Source organism: Mytilus californianus, unplaced genomic scaffold, assembly GCF_021869535.1.
Source record: "Mytilus californianus isolate M0D057914Y unplaced genomic scaffold, xbMytCali1.0.p SCAF_1, whole genome shotgun sequence".
Lineage (NCBI taxonomy): Eukaryota > Metazoa > Mollusca > Bivalvia > Mytilida > Mytilidae > Mytilus > Mytilus californianus.
The window spans coordinates 31,730,513-31,748,300 of record NW_026262581.1 but is presented as its reverse complement, the minus strand read 5'-3'; the positions used below and the strand labels follow the sequence as shown (position 1 = coordinate 31,748,300).

The following is a 17,788-nucleotide window of genomic DNA, read 5'->3' as shown; positions in this document are numbered from 1 at the left end:
CTTCAAGCTCAACCCTAAGAATATTCCTAGGATGCTTATATGGACGACACATATCGTTCTACTTTTGTATGAAATAAACTTATTGTTTATGTATATATTCGTAACCATCAATCTGATAACAACAACAGCAAACAATACTAAAATCATAAAGTTATTCTCCTGTTTTATGTATTCTAATAATAGAATTTTTGTAAATATTGTTTCAGGAATCAATGATGTTGGAATTCTCACCAAAGAAAGGGATTGTTTCTGGTGACACAACTGTTACAATAAGCGGTGATGATATTGGGTTTGAAGGACAAAATCGATACAATATTTCATTTTGTTTTGATGAGGATTGTCAAGAATGCAGGTAAAGTGTTATTTGCAGACAATAGGTGTACTTTGGCTGTAGTAATGAATTTGATGTATATGTATGTATATACTAAACAGCAGTTTAGACTCAGTAGTTGTCAACACAAAGCAGACATATTTTAGTATTGCTATGTGGACCTGTTGTTGTTACATTGTAGTAACTAATACACCATCTACTTTCCACTATACATCATGTACTGTGTTACAACCCTAGATAAAACCGACGAGGAAATACATTACATCGATCACCGAAAACTATCTTCTATGTAGCCTAGGTGGTCGAGTGGTCTAAGACACTGGACACGGTACAGGCAGTGTTGCCACGATATCACAGAAGCAAGGGTTCAAATCCCTCTGAGGGAAAAACATAAATTTGCTAATGCAAATTTGAATATGTGACATTGTTGGGCTAAATTTGAGATATATATATACTCTAAATTGAAAACAACGTTCAACCCTATGATTGCGTTGGATAAAAACCGCAATTTTTATACGTGTCCATGCAAAACAAATTTCTTGGTAGAGGGGTCTAAATACAGCACAAACAATATTTTCCAAAAGACCAAAAAAGTGAAAAAGTATATTTTAACTATTTATATATCTATGGTTACTCTAAATATCAGCACAACAATGTTAAATTAACAAATTTGCGGAAGCAAATTTTTGTTCTTCCCTCAGGGATTCGTATGTATGTTTCAAAGACTTCTATATACAGCCTGTATATATCAGATTAACCGCCTAATACAGCTACTATACAAACAAGATATGGTATAATTGAGAATGAGGCAACTCTCCACAAGAGACCAAATGACATAGGAGTTATCAACTATAGGTCACCGTACAACCTTCAACAATGAGCAAAACCCATACCGCATAGTTAGCTATAAAAGGCCTCGAAATGACAAATATAAACAATTCAAACGAGAAAACTAACGGCCTGGTTTATGTTAACGAAGTACAAAATTGAAAACAACACGTTTAATAATTTCATGCGTCAAATATGATATACAGCAAAAAAGGACGATCACTGAATTACAACCCCCTGACTTGGGGACAGGTACTTACAGAATGTGACAGGGTTAAACATGATAGCGGGCGCCCAACCCTCCCCCTAACCTAGAACAATGGTGTTTAAGTACAACATATGAACAAACTATAAAAATCAGTTGAAAAGGGCTTAACTCATTAGATCGATAAAAAAACAGGAAAATAGAAAGAAAAACACAGACCGAACGTGGCAGGGTATTTATACATACTACAACAAAAAAGACACTAAATACAGATCTGAGAGTACTTGCAGTTCCTGACAGTTAGTTCGAAAGCCTATTATTAATTTGTAAGAAATACATTTAAACTATCAAAAAAATAATTTGAAGAAGAAAAAAACTCGATCATACCAAATATTAGTCTAATTAAGGATGGGCCAATCTTTCGGATTAATGAATTTTTTATGCACAACGTGTTTTTTACCCATTGAGTATGAGCATTACAACAGTTGTCGCAAAGCAAATACCACACAGACTATAAAAAGTAAAATAACAAAAATACGGAACTCCGAGGAAAATTCAAAATGGAAAGTCCGTTAACAAATGACAAAATCAAAAGCTCAAACACATCAAACGAATGGAAAACAAATGTCATATTCCTGACTTGGTACAGCCATTCCCTTATGTGGAAAATAGTGGATTAAACCTGGTTTTATAGCTAGCAAAACCCCTCAATTGTATTACAGTTGCATAAAATTCCAATATATTGACAACAATGTGTGAGCAAAACAAACGGACATAATAGGTAAAAATATCAAATATTGGGGTACAGCAGTCAACATTGTATAATAATCTTAATCACTATAACAACTATGTCAACAATGAAAAACAAAATGCCATGTAGACACTCTATAGACAAAGAACATAAGCAAAATTGAAAACCATGAATACAAAAAATGACCATAGCACAAAAACACAATGGCGGGATGTATAAATACCGATTCACGCCAAAAGAATATTACCAAAAAATCGACTAAACAGTTTAAAAATATAAAAAGACAAATGAAAAGAACACCAGATCACGTAATTAAGATGATTAACAACGTCAGTACTTGGAATCTATACTTCAAGACCATCATGTATAATTTGTGAAGTTGATACGAAATATTTATTAACAAAGTCTTGGTATCTTCCGATGAAGTTTTTTTTAGAAAAAGGACGAGACGTTCTTTGACATAACCTTGGTTCATCAACTTTCTACTCAGACTATATTTCACTTGGAATTGAAAATACGGATCAACATGATCAATAAATGGTTCAAAATAGACAAATTGGAACCAACAGGTCTAGAAACATTTAAGAGATATTTACGAACTATAACGCATAACGCACTGTGGTTTCCGCTCTTTTGAATCAAATCAACAATGTGCTTTTAAAAGATATGCATCTTTTGCTTTGCGTGAGAACCTGTCGATTTCATAGTTCTGTGGTAACAGCGTGCAATGATTTGATTGCCGTATGGGTCTTAATGAGTAAAAATTGACACATCTTCAATGGAAGTGTAACTACGGTCATAGATGACACACTGACTATTAAAAAAAACACTTGCAGGAATGTTTTAACTACCACAAAACAATACGCACAAGTAAGGACATTCTCATTTTTTAATATTGTAGATCTGTAATGAAGATGAATGTTTTAATTCGGTAATACTTAAAACAACAGAAATCTATAAACATGATAAAGGAATCAGAAACTGATGACTTAACTGGCGTCAGTGCAATTTTTGTTTACGTTATCTATCATCATCAAAATAATCACCTCAATAAGCGGTCTCCCTAGTCTTTTAACCATTTAAAGTCATAAAAGATTGTTTAAATGTGTTAAAAAGTTCTCGTATGGAAACAAGAGGTCTCCGATGTAACATTGAAGCAGCTTTTTTAAAGAAATATACCAACCAAGCAGCCAAGATACTTACTCCACTGAATGATATAAACATTTCCTTCCGAGCCTTTAAAGAAAAAAACTAGAAATGTGTGCATCCAAAGCTTAACCAATTTAAAGTCCATTGCAAATTGTCTTTTATGCCTTCTTATGATTCACTTTAATTCTAATAACATACATTCAAACAGATTGATTTTTTTTATTCAGATGCTGTTTGATAATGGGTCTAATTCGAAAAAACAAATCAATGCTGTTAAAATCATATTTGTAAAATGGACAGGAATTGTTGTTTTCTAATCACTATTGCAATTGCATTGGAATTTATTTAGTTGACAGCAACATATTTATCTGGTTAGCAGCTCCGTGTTTTGTGTCCAAAAAAAAATACATTGACTTTTTGAACCTTAGAGTGTTAGCAATGATATCATCCAATGCTACCGAACCAACTTCATCTAAATTAGAATTGAAATTAAGAATCCAGAATTTAAAGCAAGGAAAAGACAAATGAAAACCCAACCAGATTATGTAACTATGATATGGACATATTTGGACAATATAACCTATACGAAGAGGTTAACCTAAACAAAAAACTAAGGCTTTTGCAAACAGTCACAATGACCAGTTGTAATATCCTCAAAATGGGTTTGATCATCTTCTTTGCTCACTATACGCGCCATTTGCATCTGGAAGACGCGAGCAAAAAGAACGAGAAATATGCCGGCAAATAAAAATCGTTTGACCTAAAAACTGACAATATCATGATCAAACAGAAAAAACGACGAACAGACCAGCATCAATAACAAAACAATACACAGAAAGATAACTACAAACATGATCAATAAACAATGACTTCTTCCCTATTGATTAAAGTATTACCCAAACCTACACGAAAACAATACATAGGAATTCAGTTTTCGAAAGTAGAAATGACAAATGAGAACCAACACAACTATATCTGTACATGTATTAATTTGAAAACAATTATTTAATGAGTAAAAATATTAAAAATTTACGGAAATGATTTAATGAAATATTAAATATAAAAAGGCAGAATAGTTTTACAGACAGCAAAATTATCATACTTTAGAAACCATACAAGTATAAAGCTAGGATCTGTAAAGAATATCACTGCTCTTCCAAATTGTCGAAAATATACACCACAGGAAGAAAAGAAAGAAAATATGTTTTCGATTTAACATCGCGAAAAAGTTTGCGAAGCTTTCATTTAGGAATTTCAAAAGACTTAAAAATTTTTAGAAAGTAAATTTGCACTGCACATATTTCATAACTTAATTTCATCCGTAAACTTTTAAGCCTGTATAATAGACTGTATAATAAAATACGTTGTTTTCAATTTATAACAGAACATTTCAACCTTCCTCAAGTTCGGAGTATATAAAGTGCAAAACTACTAAATCGGACCAACCTAGAAATATGACTCGGTTGCAGGTTGTAATTGATGACTTGACAGTGTTAACATTAAATGGAACGTTTCAATATTTACCTGATCCAAAAATTGTGTTTTCAAATAAAACACAAAAAGCCCAACAGAGGTAAGAGTACAAAATGTTTTAAAGAGTTTTCAGAAAGGCATTTAGAAATGATGGGTTGCATGTAATTTCTTTCAGTTAAGATTGTATTGTTTAATTAATGTCACTACGGAGTTAATTCCACATCTCCCTTGTATTCTTACATTGTAGAATGGTAAATAGTCTTATAAATTGTAGAATATCCCATATATTCCTTGTATTTTTACACTGTAGAATATTAAAATAATGTTATGAATTATAGAATATCCCATATATTCCTTGTATTTTTACACTGTCGAATGATAAAATAATGTTATGAATTATAGAATATCTCACATCTCCTTTGTTATCTTACGTTGTAGAATGATAAAATAATGTTATAAATGGTAGAATAACCCATATATCCCTTGTATTCTTACATTGTAGAATAAAAAAATAATGTTATAAATGGTAGAATAACCCATATATCCATTGTATTCTTACATTGTAGAATGATAAAATAATGTTATAAATGGTAGAATAGCCCATATATCCCTTGTATTCTTACATTGTAGAATGATAAAATAATGTTATAAATGGTAGAATAACCCATATATCCCTTGTATTCTTACATTGTAGAATGATAAAATAATGTTATAAATGGTAGAATAGCCCATATATCCCTTGTATTCTTACATTGTAGAATGATAAAATAATGTAATAAATTGTAGAATACTCCACATCTCCCTCGTATTTTTACATTGTAGAATGATAAAATAATGTTATAAATGGTAGAATATCCATTATATTCCTTGTTTCTTACACTGTAGAATGATAAAATAATGTTTAAAATTGTAGAATATCCATTATATCCCTTGAATTCTTACGCTGTGGAATTATGAAATAATATCATGAATTATAGAATATCTCACATCTCCTTTGTATTCTTACATTGTAGAATGATAAAATAATGTTATGAATTATAGAATATATCACATCTCCTTTGTATTCTTACATTGTAGAATGATAAAATAGTGTAATAAATGGTAGAATAACCCATATATCCCTTGTATTCTTACATTGTAGACTGATTAAATAATGTTATAAATTGTAGAATAACCCATATATCCTTGTATTCTTACATTGTAGACTGATTAAATAATGTTATAAATTGTAGAATAACCCATATATCCCTTGTATTCTTACATTGTAGACTGATTAAATAATGTTATAAATGGTAAAATAACCCATATATCCCTTGTATTCGTACATTGTAGAATGATAAAATAATGTAATAAATGGTAGAATATTCCACATCTCCCTCGTATTTTTACATTGTAGAATGATACAATAATGTAATAAATTGTAGAATATTCCACATCTCCCTTGTATTCTTACATTGTAGAATGATAAATTAATGTTATAAATGGTAAAATATCCCATATATCCCTTGTATTCTTACATTATAGAATGATAAAATAATGTTATAAATGGTAGAATAACCCATATATTCCTTATATTCTTACATTGTAGAATGATAAAATAATGTTATAAATGGTAGAATAACCCATTTATCCCTTGTATTCTTACATTGTAGAATGATAAAATAATGTTATAAATTGTAGAATATCCCATATATATATTCTTACACTGTAGAATGATAAAATAATGTTATGAATTATACAATATCTCACATCTCCTTTGTATTATTACATTGTATAATGATAAAATAATGTTATAAATGGTAGAATAACCCATATATCCCTTGTATTCTTACATTGTAGAATGATAAAATAATGTTATAAATGGTAGAATAATCCATATATCCCTTGTATTCTTACATTGTAGAATGATAAAATAATGTTATAAATTGTAGAATATCCCATATATATATTCTTACACTGTAGAATGATAAAATAATGTTATGAATTATACAATATCTCACATCTCCTTTGTATTATTACATTGTATAATGATAAAATAATGTTATAAATGGTAGAATAACCCATATATCCCTTGTATTCTTACATTGTAGAATGATAAAATAATGTTATAAATGGTAGAATAATCCATATATCCCTTGTATTCTTACATTGTAGAATGATAAAATAATGTAATAAATTGTAGAATACTCCACATCTCCCTCGTATTTTTACATTGTAGAATGATAAAATAATGTTATAAATGGTAGAATATCCATTATATCCCTTGTATTCTTACATTGTATAATGATAAAATAATGTTATAAATGGTAGAATAACCCATATATCCCTTGTATTCTTACATTGTAGAATGATAAAATAATGTTATAAATGGTAGAATAACCCATATATCCCTTGTATTCTTACATTGTAGAATGATAAAATTATGTTATAAATGGTAGAATAACCCATATATCCCTTGTATTCTTGCATTGTAGAATGATAAAATAATGTAATAAATGGTAGAATAACCCATATATCCCTTGTATTCTTACATTGTAGAATGATAAAATAATGTAATAAATGGTAGAATATCCCATATAGCTCTTCTATTCTTACATTTGTAGAATGATAAAATAATGTTATAAATTGTAGAATATCCCACATCTTCCTTTTGTTCTTTCATTGTAGAATGATAAAATAATGATATACATTGTATAATATCATATTAATACCTTTTATTCTTACATTGAATAATTGAAAGTGTTATGAATTGCTCTTTAAATATATCAGCATTCGACATGATTAAAATATTCCTTTTCATATTGTAAAACTGATTTTTCTTGTTTAGTGGTGGCGCAACATTTACAATTCGTGGCGAAGGTTTCAATAATGTGGGAGAGATAACTGTTGAAAGAGTGGTAAGTTGAATATGACAACATTCAGATTATCATTTTCTTCTTTCGAAATTAAGAATATTTCGTACGACTACAGTTACGGTTTAAAAGGTAATTTATGTTGATGGTAATTGTATTCTACACATTCTTTTTGGTTAAATTGATTGTTATTTTATCAAATGTTTTGTTTTATTTTTCGCAGTAAATAGTAAGAAGTTTTGGTCTCAATTTGTCTTTTCTGTTCTATTGATAACAATATATTCTGCTATCATTCCCAGTAAAGTGTGATAACATATTGTGTAAAAAGACACCAAAGGAGAAAAAAGGATAAAAACTATGATTGGCCCCACGTACTTAAATATCAAAAAGTATGATATATCTATCGAATAACGTCATCATAAATTCAAAAGACATCTGTCGTAAGATAAAGTATTTGGAATTGGATTTAAGTCTTGTTTTTGCTGTGAGAGTTAAATGTCTGCATTTAATGATAAAAAAAACTGCAACAACTTCAAGATAGCATCTTTTTCACAACTTATCATTCATGTCATCACTATTTGAAAGTTAGGCAAGGCCTAATAAACGGATATGTAGTTACAATTTGTCTTATACAAATACCGTGATTGAGTGAGATAACTTTTGTGGTAAATTTATTCACCCTTATTCTTTAACGTCGATAGGCGTTTACATGACATATTATTTTGTTTTCTTTACTTGTCAGCGTATTTTGAAGTTCTAAATATAATCTAGAACGAAAATATGACTTTTAAAAATTGTGTGAATGCATAATGTTTATTAGGTTAAAGCTTGCGATGTACCAGAAGATACCTCAGCTGTCTGTGAAACGCCTTCAAAACGAAAGAATCAGTCTAACACCCAAACTGTTAATGTTCGTTTTGATGGCGTGAATGTTACAGTTAAGATAGAATATGTGGACGATCCTACATTCGAAAAGTTCCAAGGTGTATACAAATACGACAAAGAGTCTTCAATTAAAATCAAGGTAAGCATGGTGACGTTTGAAAATTAAGTCGTTTTTATGGTAAATGAAGTGCACTCAATAATGTTCAATGTATTCCTTTAGTGTATTCCAAATGAATAATAATCCTACTTTTCAATAGAATAATAGATAACTTGATACAAATATTCAAGGATGTACTTAGGTGAAATTAAAAAAATCTAGAATTTAAAATTGATACTATAAGTCAGAAGAGCATTAGTTAAGGAACAAAATAAGCTAAAATATTGATAGGTTATGGAGCTCCTTTTCGACATACTAAATTTTTAAAAAATGCTGGAAAAGGCTAACTCGGACTTTTACCTTATGTTTGCATTGGTATTATTTGGGTCTCAAATCGAAAGAAAGAAATCTAGAATCTGCTTAAATTTTGGTAAATGACCTTTTATGAGCTATTGAAGTCTTACATGAAAAGAAAAATGGGTGTTATGATGCAAAATATGTTACCCTGTATCAAAGGAAAAACCCAAGGAGTCCGAACATCTGACGCAAATTCTTAAACATGACCTAAGTACATCCTTAAGAAAAAATAAATTTGAAAATAATATAGTTTTAACAGTCAAACGTGTACGATTCTGGCGTATTAACAAACTAACAACAATCTATCAAACTACGTACAGAAAGATGGAGTAATACGAACCTTAGCAGAAACAGGGGGAATTCGGGTGTTTTGAAAGGTTAGCAGAAAAAAACGATAACATTGACGAAACGGCAACAAAGGATGGTTGAAACGGTCAATGTGGTTGAGTCAGATGGATGGAAATTTCTTCCTCTGCTATTGTATAGGAACTAGAAATAAACAACTCAGTCGACCTAGGTCATTGTTTCCCTGATATAAAATATTGGTTTGCAAGTATACAAACACGTTAACTGAACAAGGCATACAATTATTTCCTTATTATAATCTTCTTGATAGGGTAGAAATATTTTAAATGGAGCTCGCCTTGAAGACTACAGGATACATATTGGTTTGGATGGACGTTGTCTCATTACAGATATCAATATGCAATTTATCATATGTTTTCCACCTAATTCAGTACCTCGAACTAACAACACTGATTTCAACCTGGCTCCTGTTATTGTAAGTTTAATATATAATTGATATGTGTAAAACAGTTAAGAATTACCTCATATATATGAGTATATCATTTCTTAACAATTAGGCAACTTCCAACAAAACGAGGATGCAAACATCAATATATTAAGATAAATTATCTTCCTTCAAAAGGGCATTCTTAATAACTGGTATAATTCTGTACATATTGAATAATCCATTTTATCAACATTTGAAGCTTTTGCTGTTACATTCTTCTTACGTCAAGAACTTTTAACAAATTGATTGTACTTTGTTTGTTGTTTCGACTTTATCTAATAAATCTACGTCCAAAGAATACTTTAAACATTCAATCTAAATATGAGAATCATTGACCCAATTTCAACTGAAACCCATCATATTATACGTTATAAATTTTGTACAAATATTGAGCAACACATGCAGGAGTAGTTGGGGGACTTGATTAACCGCGAAAACAGACAATTAAGTACATGCACAATCAAAATTTTCAAATTTAACAATCAGTAAACTGTAAATATCTGTATAACTTCAGAGTCCAACAAATTGTCTAATGATCAGTCGTATTATAAATTTATAATTTACTTTTGTTAATAATTACGAAGATGATGTCCTCTCCAACATCGATAAATGATTTGCAAGTGTGATTCCGACGGTAAATCAGCTGTATGTTCCCTTTTAGTTATACATGTAGTTATGTATGTTTGTGCAGAAGTGCCATCTACATATGGCAATGCAGCATCATACAGGGTTCAATTAACGGTACTTTTGTTTTGTAATCTGCTGGAAGAGGCCAAAAACATCTGATTGTCAGTGAGGCTATTAACTTCATATGTAAATGGGCTATTTATCTCGATGTCAACGTTAACGCGATCACTTTGTTGTTACATGTACGTAAAGGTAAAAATTTCAAATATGTGAACACAGGTTGAAATATTGCTCATGGACAAATGTCAATTATGATTTTTACTCGAGTATCCGAGCATGACCTTTGCACTCCAGTACTAGAACTTCGAAGTGCATTCCCTATTTTAAACACATATATCATTATTTTTAAATAAATAGGTTAACGTTGGAAACATCAAGGCGTACATAGGTGACCTACAGTACAAACAAGTTGTTAATAAATTAGTCATCATAGCTGGTGTATTAGCTGCTGCATTGATTACAGCTGTTGTGATTGGCGTATTGGCTGTAGTTGTTTTAAGAAGTAAGAAAAAGAGAGCTGTCAAAGAATTCAAAATTGAACTCATGACAAGGGAAGAAATGATACGAAAAGCTAGTAGAGAAGGTGAGTTGGTTTTTAAACTGTATTTATACTAAACGGAAATTTTCATTGGTTAATAAGGCAAGTACGAAAAACGTCGAAAATATATAACAATATAATGTTATAATATATAATATATAATAGAAAATGTGGAAAATTTGCCAATGAGACAAATCTCTACTATAGACTAAATGACATAGAGGATAACAAACTATAGTTCACTGTACGGCCGTACATAATGGGCAAAACCCTTACCGCATAGTAAGCTATAAAATGCCCTGAAATGACCAATGTAAACCAATTCAAACGAGAAAACGAACGGTCTGATTTATGTACAAAACAATGAACGAAAAACAAATATGATAAACAGCAACAAGGGACAACCACTGAATGATGTCTTAACTTTAACAAAATTTAATTAATATAACTAGTACATACTAAAGTCAGAAAGAAAACTTTATATGTTTAGAAAGACATAAAACTATAGCTCTGTAGATCCTTTGAAGATTCAACAACGTGTGTATTTCACTTCAAGGAAACTGTAAATGTTGTTCGTACTGCTTTTAACGTTTTATATATGAAAAACACCATACAGTAAGAACAATTATAACAATTTCACTCGCATGAGTCAAACAGTTTTAAATCAGGATTTTAAACAAAACAGATGGTTTTAAAAACTATCATCAATCAGTAAAGGGAGTCCATGTTTACGTTTTTGTTAATGAATGGTCAAATAATTCATTAACGGTTCTATTATCGCACATTTTTGTGGATATGTTTTTAATTGTTCAGATAAGTTATTATGAACAGGTCAGAGCCTGTCCCTTTCATTTTGGAAAGAGGCTATATTTATGAGTGTGGCTTACTATGCTGATGACTACTCTTTTAAAGAATCTTTGGAAGATATTGTTATCGCAGTTTTGACAAAATCTGTTTTTTAGGCTAATATGAACTTTTAGAAACCATTTTGATAATGTTCCGCCCGTGTTTTCTTTTATTGAACCAATATTTTGCTCACGATTATTTTGTCTCATGTATTGGTATTATGTTATTACAGAATTTGCTGATGCTCAGATGAATATCAAAGATATAAAATCTGACCTGGTTACTTCAAGAGTACCTTTTTGCGACTACCAAACATATGTTTGTCATCAGCTCTTTCCAAACGAAGATAAACTATCTAATCCCTTAACTAACGGTTCAGAGGTAACATTACATTTGCATTTTTATTAACGAATGCAAATTTAAGCTTAATAAGTTAAGATGTGAAATATGAACGTAATTCTTCTCTTATTGACTGTGCATTTCGTGTATAGAAATTAACGCGTCTTATTTGATAGGTAAAGAAAGCATATTATTCCTTTTAGTTTATCAAAAATATTTAAAAACAAGAAGTTTATAGATATAAGAAGATGTGGTACGAGTGCCAATGAGACAACTCTCCATCTAAGTCACATTTTATAAAAGTAAACCATTATAGGTCAAAGTACAGTCTTCAACACAGAGCCTTGGCTCTCACCGAACAGCAAGCTACAAAGGGCCCCAAAAATTACTAGTGTAAAACCATTCAAACGGGAAAACTAATGGTCTAATCTATATAAAAAACGAGAAACGAGAAACACTTATGAATCACATCAACAAACGACAACTACTGAACATCTGATTCCTGACTTAGGACAGGTGCAGACAATTTCAGCGGGTTTAACGTTTTATTGGTACCAAACATTCACCCTTATCTGAAACAATAGTGTAACATCACAACATAGAAAGACACACTATAAAATATCAATTGAAATGGCTTAACTCAACCAAAAAGACATATTAACACCAGTGAACATACACTGAACAAATAAATTTGATCTATGATACAATGTAAATACAAAATAAATAAACTAAGGGAAGAATGATTAAAGTGAGTAACATATTATACCGCTGTGAAATGTTAAACAATTTGAGAAAAACAATATGCTTGCACAAAAATATCAGCCATTTGCAATTACTTTAAACACAAGTAAATGAAAATAATGTTGTTGTTAGGTATACGTTTACAGTTAACAGGTTTTCCGCTCAATATTTGCAGTCAATGTTTTCTTTTCTTTTTCACTATATAGTTGGCTTTTCAGAGATTTTCACAACTGCTATCTCTTCATTATTTAATAGGCTTGTACATAATTGTTGCTCAGTTTATGTTTGATAGACTGTTGAATAGTAATATTGGTATTGATTTTTATCTAGCAAACAAGAAAACGTATTGTTATTGTTCTTTGTAAACACTCAAATAAATATTATATACTTTCATGGTATAATTCATGTACAATATAAGTTTTAAAATAAAATATTTATGTCTGTTTAAGAAAATTATTAAATTGGAACTGATGATCCTACGTTTTACAATTTTTAATTTACTTTGTTCTCAAGATAATGAATTCCAAGAAAAACAATTATTTGTAGTTTAGGTTAATACATAAAAGAGAGGCGAAAGATACCAAAGGAACATTCAAACTCATAAGTCGAAAATACGATCAACAACAGACAAATACAGTACACAAAACACAACATAGAAAACTAAAGACTAAGCAACACGAACTCCATCAAAAACTAAGGGTGATATCAGGTGCTCCGGAAGGGTAGGCAGATGCAGATCCTACTCCACATGTGGCACCCGCCAGATTTCATATGTTAGTACAAACTTGGTAATAATTCTAATTTGGTCGATCGAATTCGGGGAAAAGGAGACGGGATTGTAGTAACGACAATTGGAACATATCCGCTATCACCTGTGAAACGAATATTCCATAACGGTCAACATAAATACTGGTTTCTTTTTTAATTCCCCAACGTTTGAATTCTTCGACACAAACTATTGTCACTGTATGCGTGCATTTGTCTATTTTAAAAAAGAAGTCAAATTCACACTGTGTTGTTTTTAAGATGATATTTTAATATTATTATGTAATTCGTTTAATACAATACTGCTGGTAAGATATTTGATTAATATTTTATAATGACATATATGTAATGTTCAACCTTACTAGCGGTCTCCCAACAATCAAACTAATTCTTTGACCAGGAAATTGTAAAACCAAAAAGCATGCATTATTGTAATTTTAGATAACAGATGAAAGAAAAACCATAATAAAAAGTGCAATGGAAAAATTCGAAATACTGTGGTCGAACAAGCTTTTCTTAAAATCACTTGTCCAAACATTAGATCGACCGAATATGCTTACAATGCAAGAAAAGTAAGTATAATATACCTAAATTGTTTCGTAATTACTTCATACGTAATATATATATGTAGGACTCTAAAGTGCGATGGGGACGCTAAAACGAGATCGTCACGCTAAAGTGCGATGGTATAGGCTATTCAATGGAACACGCTAAAGTCCGATGCCTCAATACACGTTTTTCCGCAAAAGTGCGTCTGTTCGCGAAAGTAACGCTAAACAGTATTGTAACATTATAAGCCGTTTGTACAAACACAAATGAACATTCCGGAAAACTAGAATGTTTGTCCAGAGGAAGGGTTTTCTTAGACAACGGAAAAAAAGAAGAGAGAAACAATTGATCCCTATCCGGAACATTTTGGTTGGTGCTGGAAGAGATTAACTTGATTTAGCTAATTTGTGTTTACGAAAGAGCCTGAAAACGACTAGAGTAAAAAAATTCAAACGAGAAAAATAACAGTCCGATTTATTTACAAAATAATAAAGGAAAAATAAATATGAAATACAGCAACGACTACCACTGAGTTACAGGTTCCTGGTTTGAAAAAGCTTCATAAGCTGGAGCTTTGGTCCATGCCGCATTGAAAGCTATATATGGCAACACAACGACCAAATTGTAAAACAAATCAAATGACAAAGACAACGACATAATTCATAAACAAAACAATAAACGGAAAACTAATAGGAGCACAGCAAAAAACAAAAACCATTGCCAGAATCTCATTCCCGTTAGACCATCGCACTTTAGCGTGTTAGACCATAGCACTACAGCGTGTTATACCATCGCACTTTAGCGTGTTAGACCATAGCACTACAGCGTGTTATACCATCGCACTTTAGCGTGTAATATAATTGCACTAAAGCGTTTGACACCATAGCACTTTAGCGTAAACCATTGCACTTTAGAGTGATCATCGCACTTTAGAGTACCATCGCATTTTAGAGTTACATACATTAATTAATGCATATTGCATCACGCCATGGCATGTTCAACCGATGATAAAATCATAGTTCAAGAAGACTGTGTTCCTGATGTTTGAATTCAGACAAAGTTATGACGAAGAATTCACAGCGGTGAGACAAAGACGTGCTGTTTTCAGTGGCGGTGGCATCAAAAACATATTAGTTTGCGATTAATAGGAATCACAAGTGGTAGGTCGATAATATTTGGTACGCTGTTGTATTATCATTGGTAGATTTCAGAAAGTCATGGAGACAAGACTAAAGGCGTGCTGTTTCCGCTGTATTCGGTGACAATAGTACTCTATCTTTTAGACTGTTGTTTGTCCTTTCGTAGTTATTATTTTTTACCAGACGGTATAACTTTTGTTTTCGACCTGTCAGTATAAATATCCCTTTATATCATCCGCCTCTCATTATGACACTTCAAGTAAACACTAGCACCATTTTACCTTTATCATCCGCCTCTCTTTATGACACTTCCAGTAAACACTAGCACCATTTTGCATAATTTGAATTTCACAGTTTTCGAATCGGCATACCATTTGAAATAACTTAGCTTTAGATGATTTACATATTTCAAATTTATGTCCCGCGCTGATAGATGATGTGGTTTTTGCGCATATTAACTCTGTAAAATTATAATTTTTCTATTGTAAATATGCAGAACAATAGATGAGTAAAATGATGAACACCGATTATCATTTCCTGATATTGTTTTTTATTTCAATACACGTTTATATTTTATTTTTGGTATTCGATATTCAGTCCTTTTAATCGTTTATCGGCTAACCGTTGCCAACACATATATTTATTAAATCATAATTGTATATATTTCAGGGCTCAGTTTTCGTCAGTTTTGTCGATTTCATTGCTTGGAAATATGAGACTCTTTTTCGAGTAAGTTTATTTTGAATAATATACTTTTTGTTATATTCTAATGAAAAAAAAAAGTTCAATTTAAGAAAGTAGAGAGTTTTTAGTATGAGTTGGCAACTTAAAGATATAAGTATGATCCTCTGTTCTTTGTGGTGCAGAAAAATTGGTTCCGTTTATATTGTTAATACAAGCACGATCATTTCTCAAGAAACACATTAAAGATACCAGGCTTATAATTTTGTACGCCTGATGTGCGTTTCGTGATAAAGCGTCGATTTTTGCTTTTTATATACATGTAGTTGAAATGGTAGACGTTAATATATTCAGCACAGTTAACTTTCTTTTTTGCTATGGACATTCGTTATAAATCTCTTTAGAGACACGATATTCATTGTGTTAAGGGTTGCCTTCTTTATAAATATAGTTAAAGTTGATGTGTGATGCTGTGAGGAGTACTGTTACTTTCAGAAATTATTGTGTTCCTTTATTATTGCGATTTTTAAAGAAAGGACAAAAATGCGAGATTTATTATTGCGATTTCAGTAAAATCTGCATACAGATATATGTATCAGATATCAGAATGCAAGGTCTTATTATTGCAATACTCAATAATTTATGATGCTGTATGTTGAGCAGAATCTTTTAAGCCTTACGTATCACCTAAGATCAGACCCGGATTTCAGTTGAGTTCATGTTTCTCATTCATTTGTTTCCGATGTAGTGTTTTGTGACTTGTTGTTCATCTTGCATCGTTTCTTTTACGTTTTTTTTTTGTTTTGCCTTGCTGTTGTGAGTTATCCTTTGAGTTTTAAATTTTCCTTTGGTATCATTAGCCTGATTCTAACAACATTTTTTAACTGGCTTTATGTAAAAATAAATGACGCCATTAATAAGATTATCCTGGGATTTTTTTGGGTTTTAGTTTCTTATTCTTTTGTCTCTTATTTAGTGTTTGGTGGACTGTTGCTTATCTGTTGTCGTTTTTCCTTTTTTGCCAAGGTGTTGTAAGTTTCTTTTCGACTTATGAGTTTTGAAATTACCCATGGGATAATCCGTCTACTTTTTAACAACATTTTTATCCGGCCTAAAGTAGAAAAATAATTGCAGTCGAACACGATTGGATTATGAAATGATTAACCATCCGGAGCACATAAAATTACTGTCCTTCTTCTGGGGATTTGTGATGCTCAATCTTAATTTTTCTATGAAGTGCAGTGTAAATTGTAGACAGTTTTGTCTCTCACTATATTTTCTTGGGTTTTGTCTGGGTATATTTGATGAGTTGTGACCAAATTTTGTTATCTACTCTTTGATTATCCCCCTTCCTAGTTCCTATAAGGTCAGATATTACTCGAGATGTTTTGTATCTTTTTTTTCTTATTTTGTAGTTTGGTTCATTGTTTGCTGGTTGACACGATTCGGTCATCAACAAAAAAACAGCAGAAAGTTTTATTCAGAAGGTAAATGCAATCTCTGTTTTAGAACTACTGACTGTCGTTCAAAGTTTCCACAGTTTTACTGACTTCTATGTTAATTGAAATGCTAAATCAAAAATCTATAAAAATGATAACAAGTTTATTTTGTACTGCTTTCCTCTGCTCTTATTCAGATGGTTTAAACAAAACATGCTTTCTCACAATATTCGGTACTGATTACTTGTTTTGTAGGTTTGACTCTATTACCCTGAGATTATTGGTAAATTGGTTACAGATTGGGCTGTACAGACAATTAACTGTATGTAGTGTTCTAAAATAT

General features: G+C 31.1%; 1 protein-coding gene across 1 annotated transcript in view; it reads left to right on the top strand.

Annotated features, from left to right (window-relative positions):
• LOC127718926 (plexin-B2-like) overlaps nt 1-17,788 on the top strand; it is a 43,331-nt gene that overhangs the window by 13,199 nt on the left and 12,344 nt on the right. The window contains exons 9-19 of the mRNA XM_052225034.1: nt 207-352; nt 4,649-4,837; nt 7,565-7,634; nt 8,410-8,613; nt 9,545-9,709; nt 10,766-10,991; nt 12,025-12,173; nt 14,079-14,209; nt 15,995-16,054; nt 17,422-17,493; nt 17,701-17,767. Of these exons, the coding sequence (XP_052080994.1) occupies nt 207-352; nt 4,649-4,837; nt 7,565-7,634; nt 8,410-8,613; nt 9,545-9,709; nt 10,766-10,991; nt 12,025-12,173; nt 14,079-14,209; nt 15,995-16,054; nt 17,422-17,493; nt 17,701-17,767 (1,479 nt within the window). The remainder of the gene's footprint in view (nt 1-206; nt 353-4,648; nt 4,838-7,564; nt 7,635-8,409; nt 8,614-9,544; nt 9,710-10,765; nt 10,992-12,024; nt 12,174-14,078; nt 14,210-15,994; nt 16,055-17,421; nt 17,494-17,700; nt 17,768-17,788) is intronic.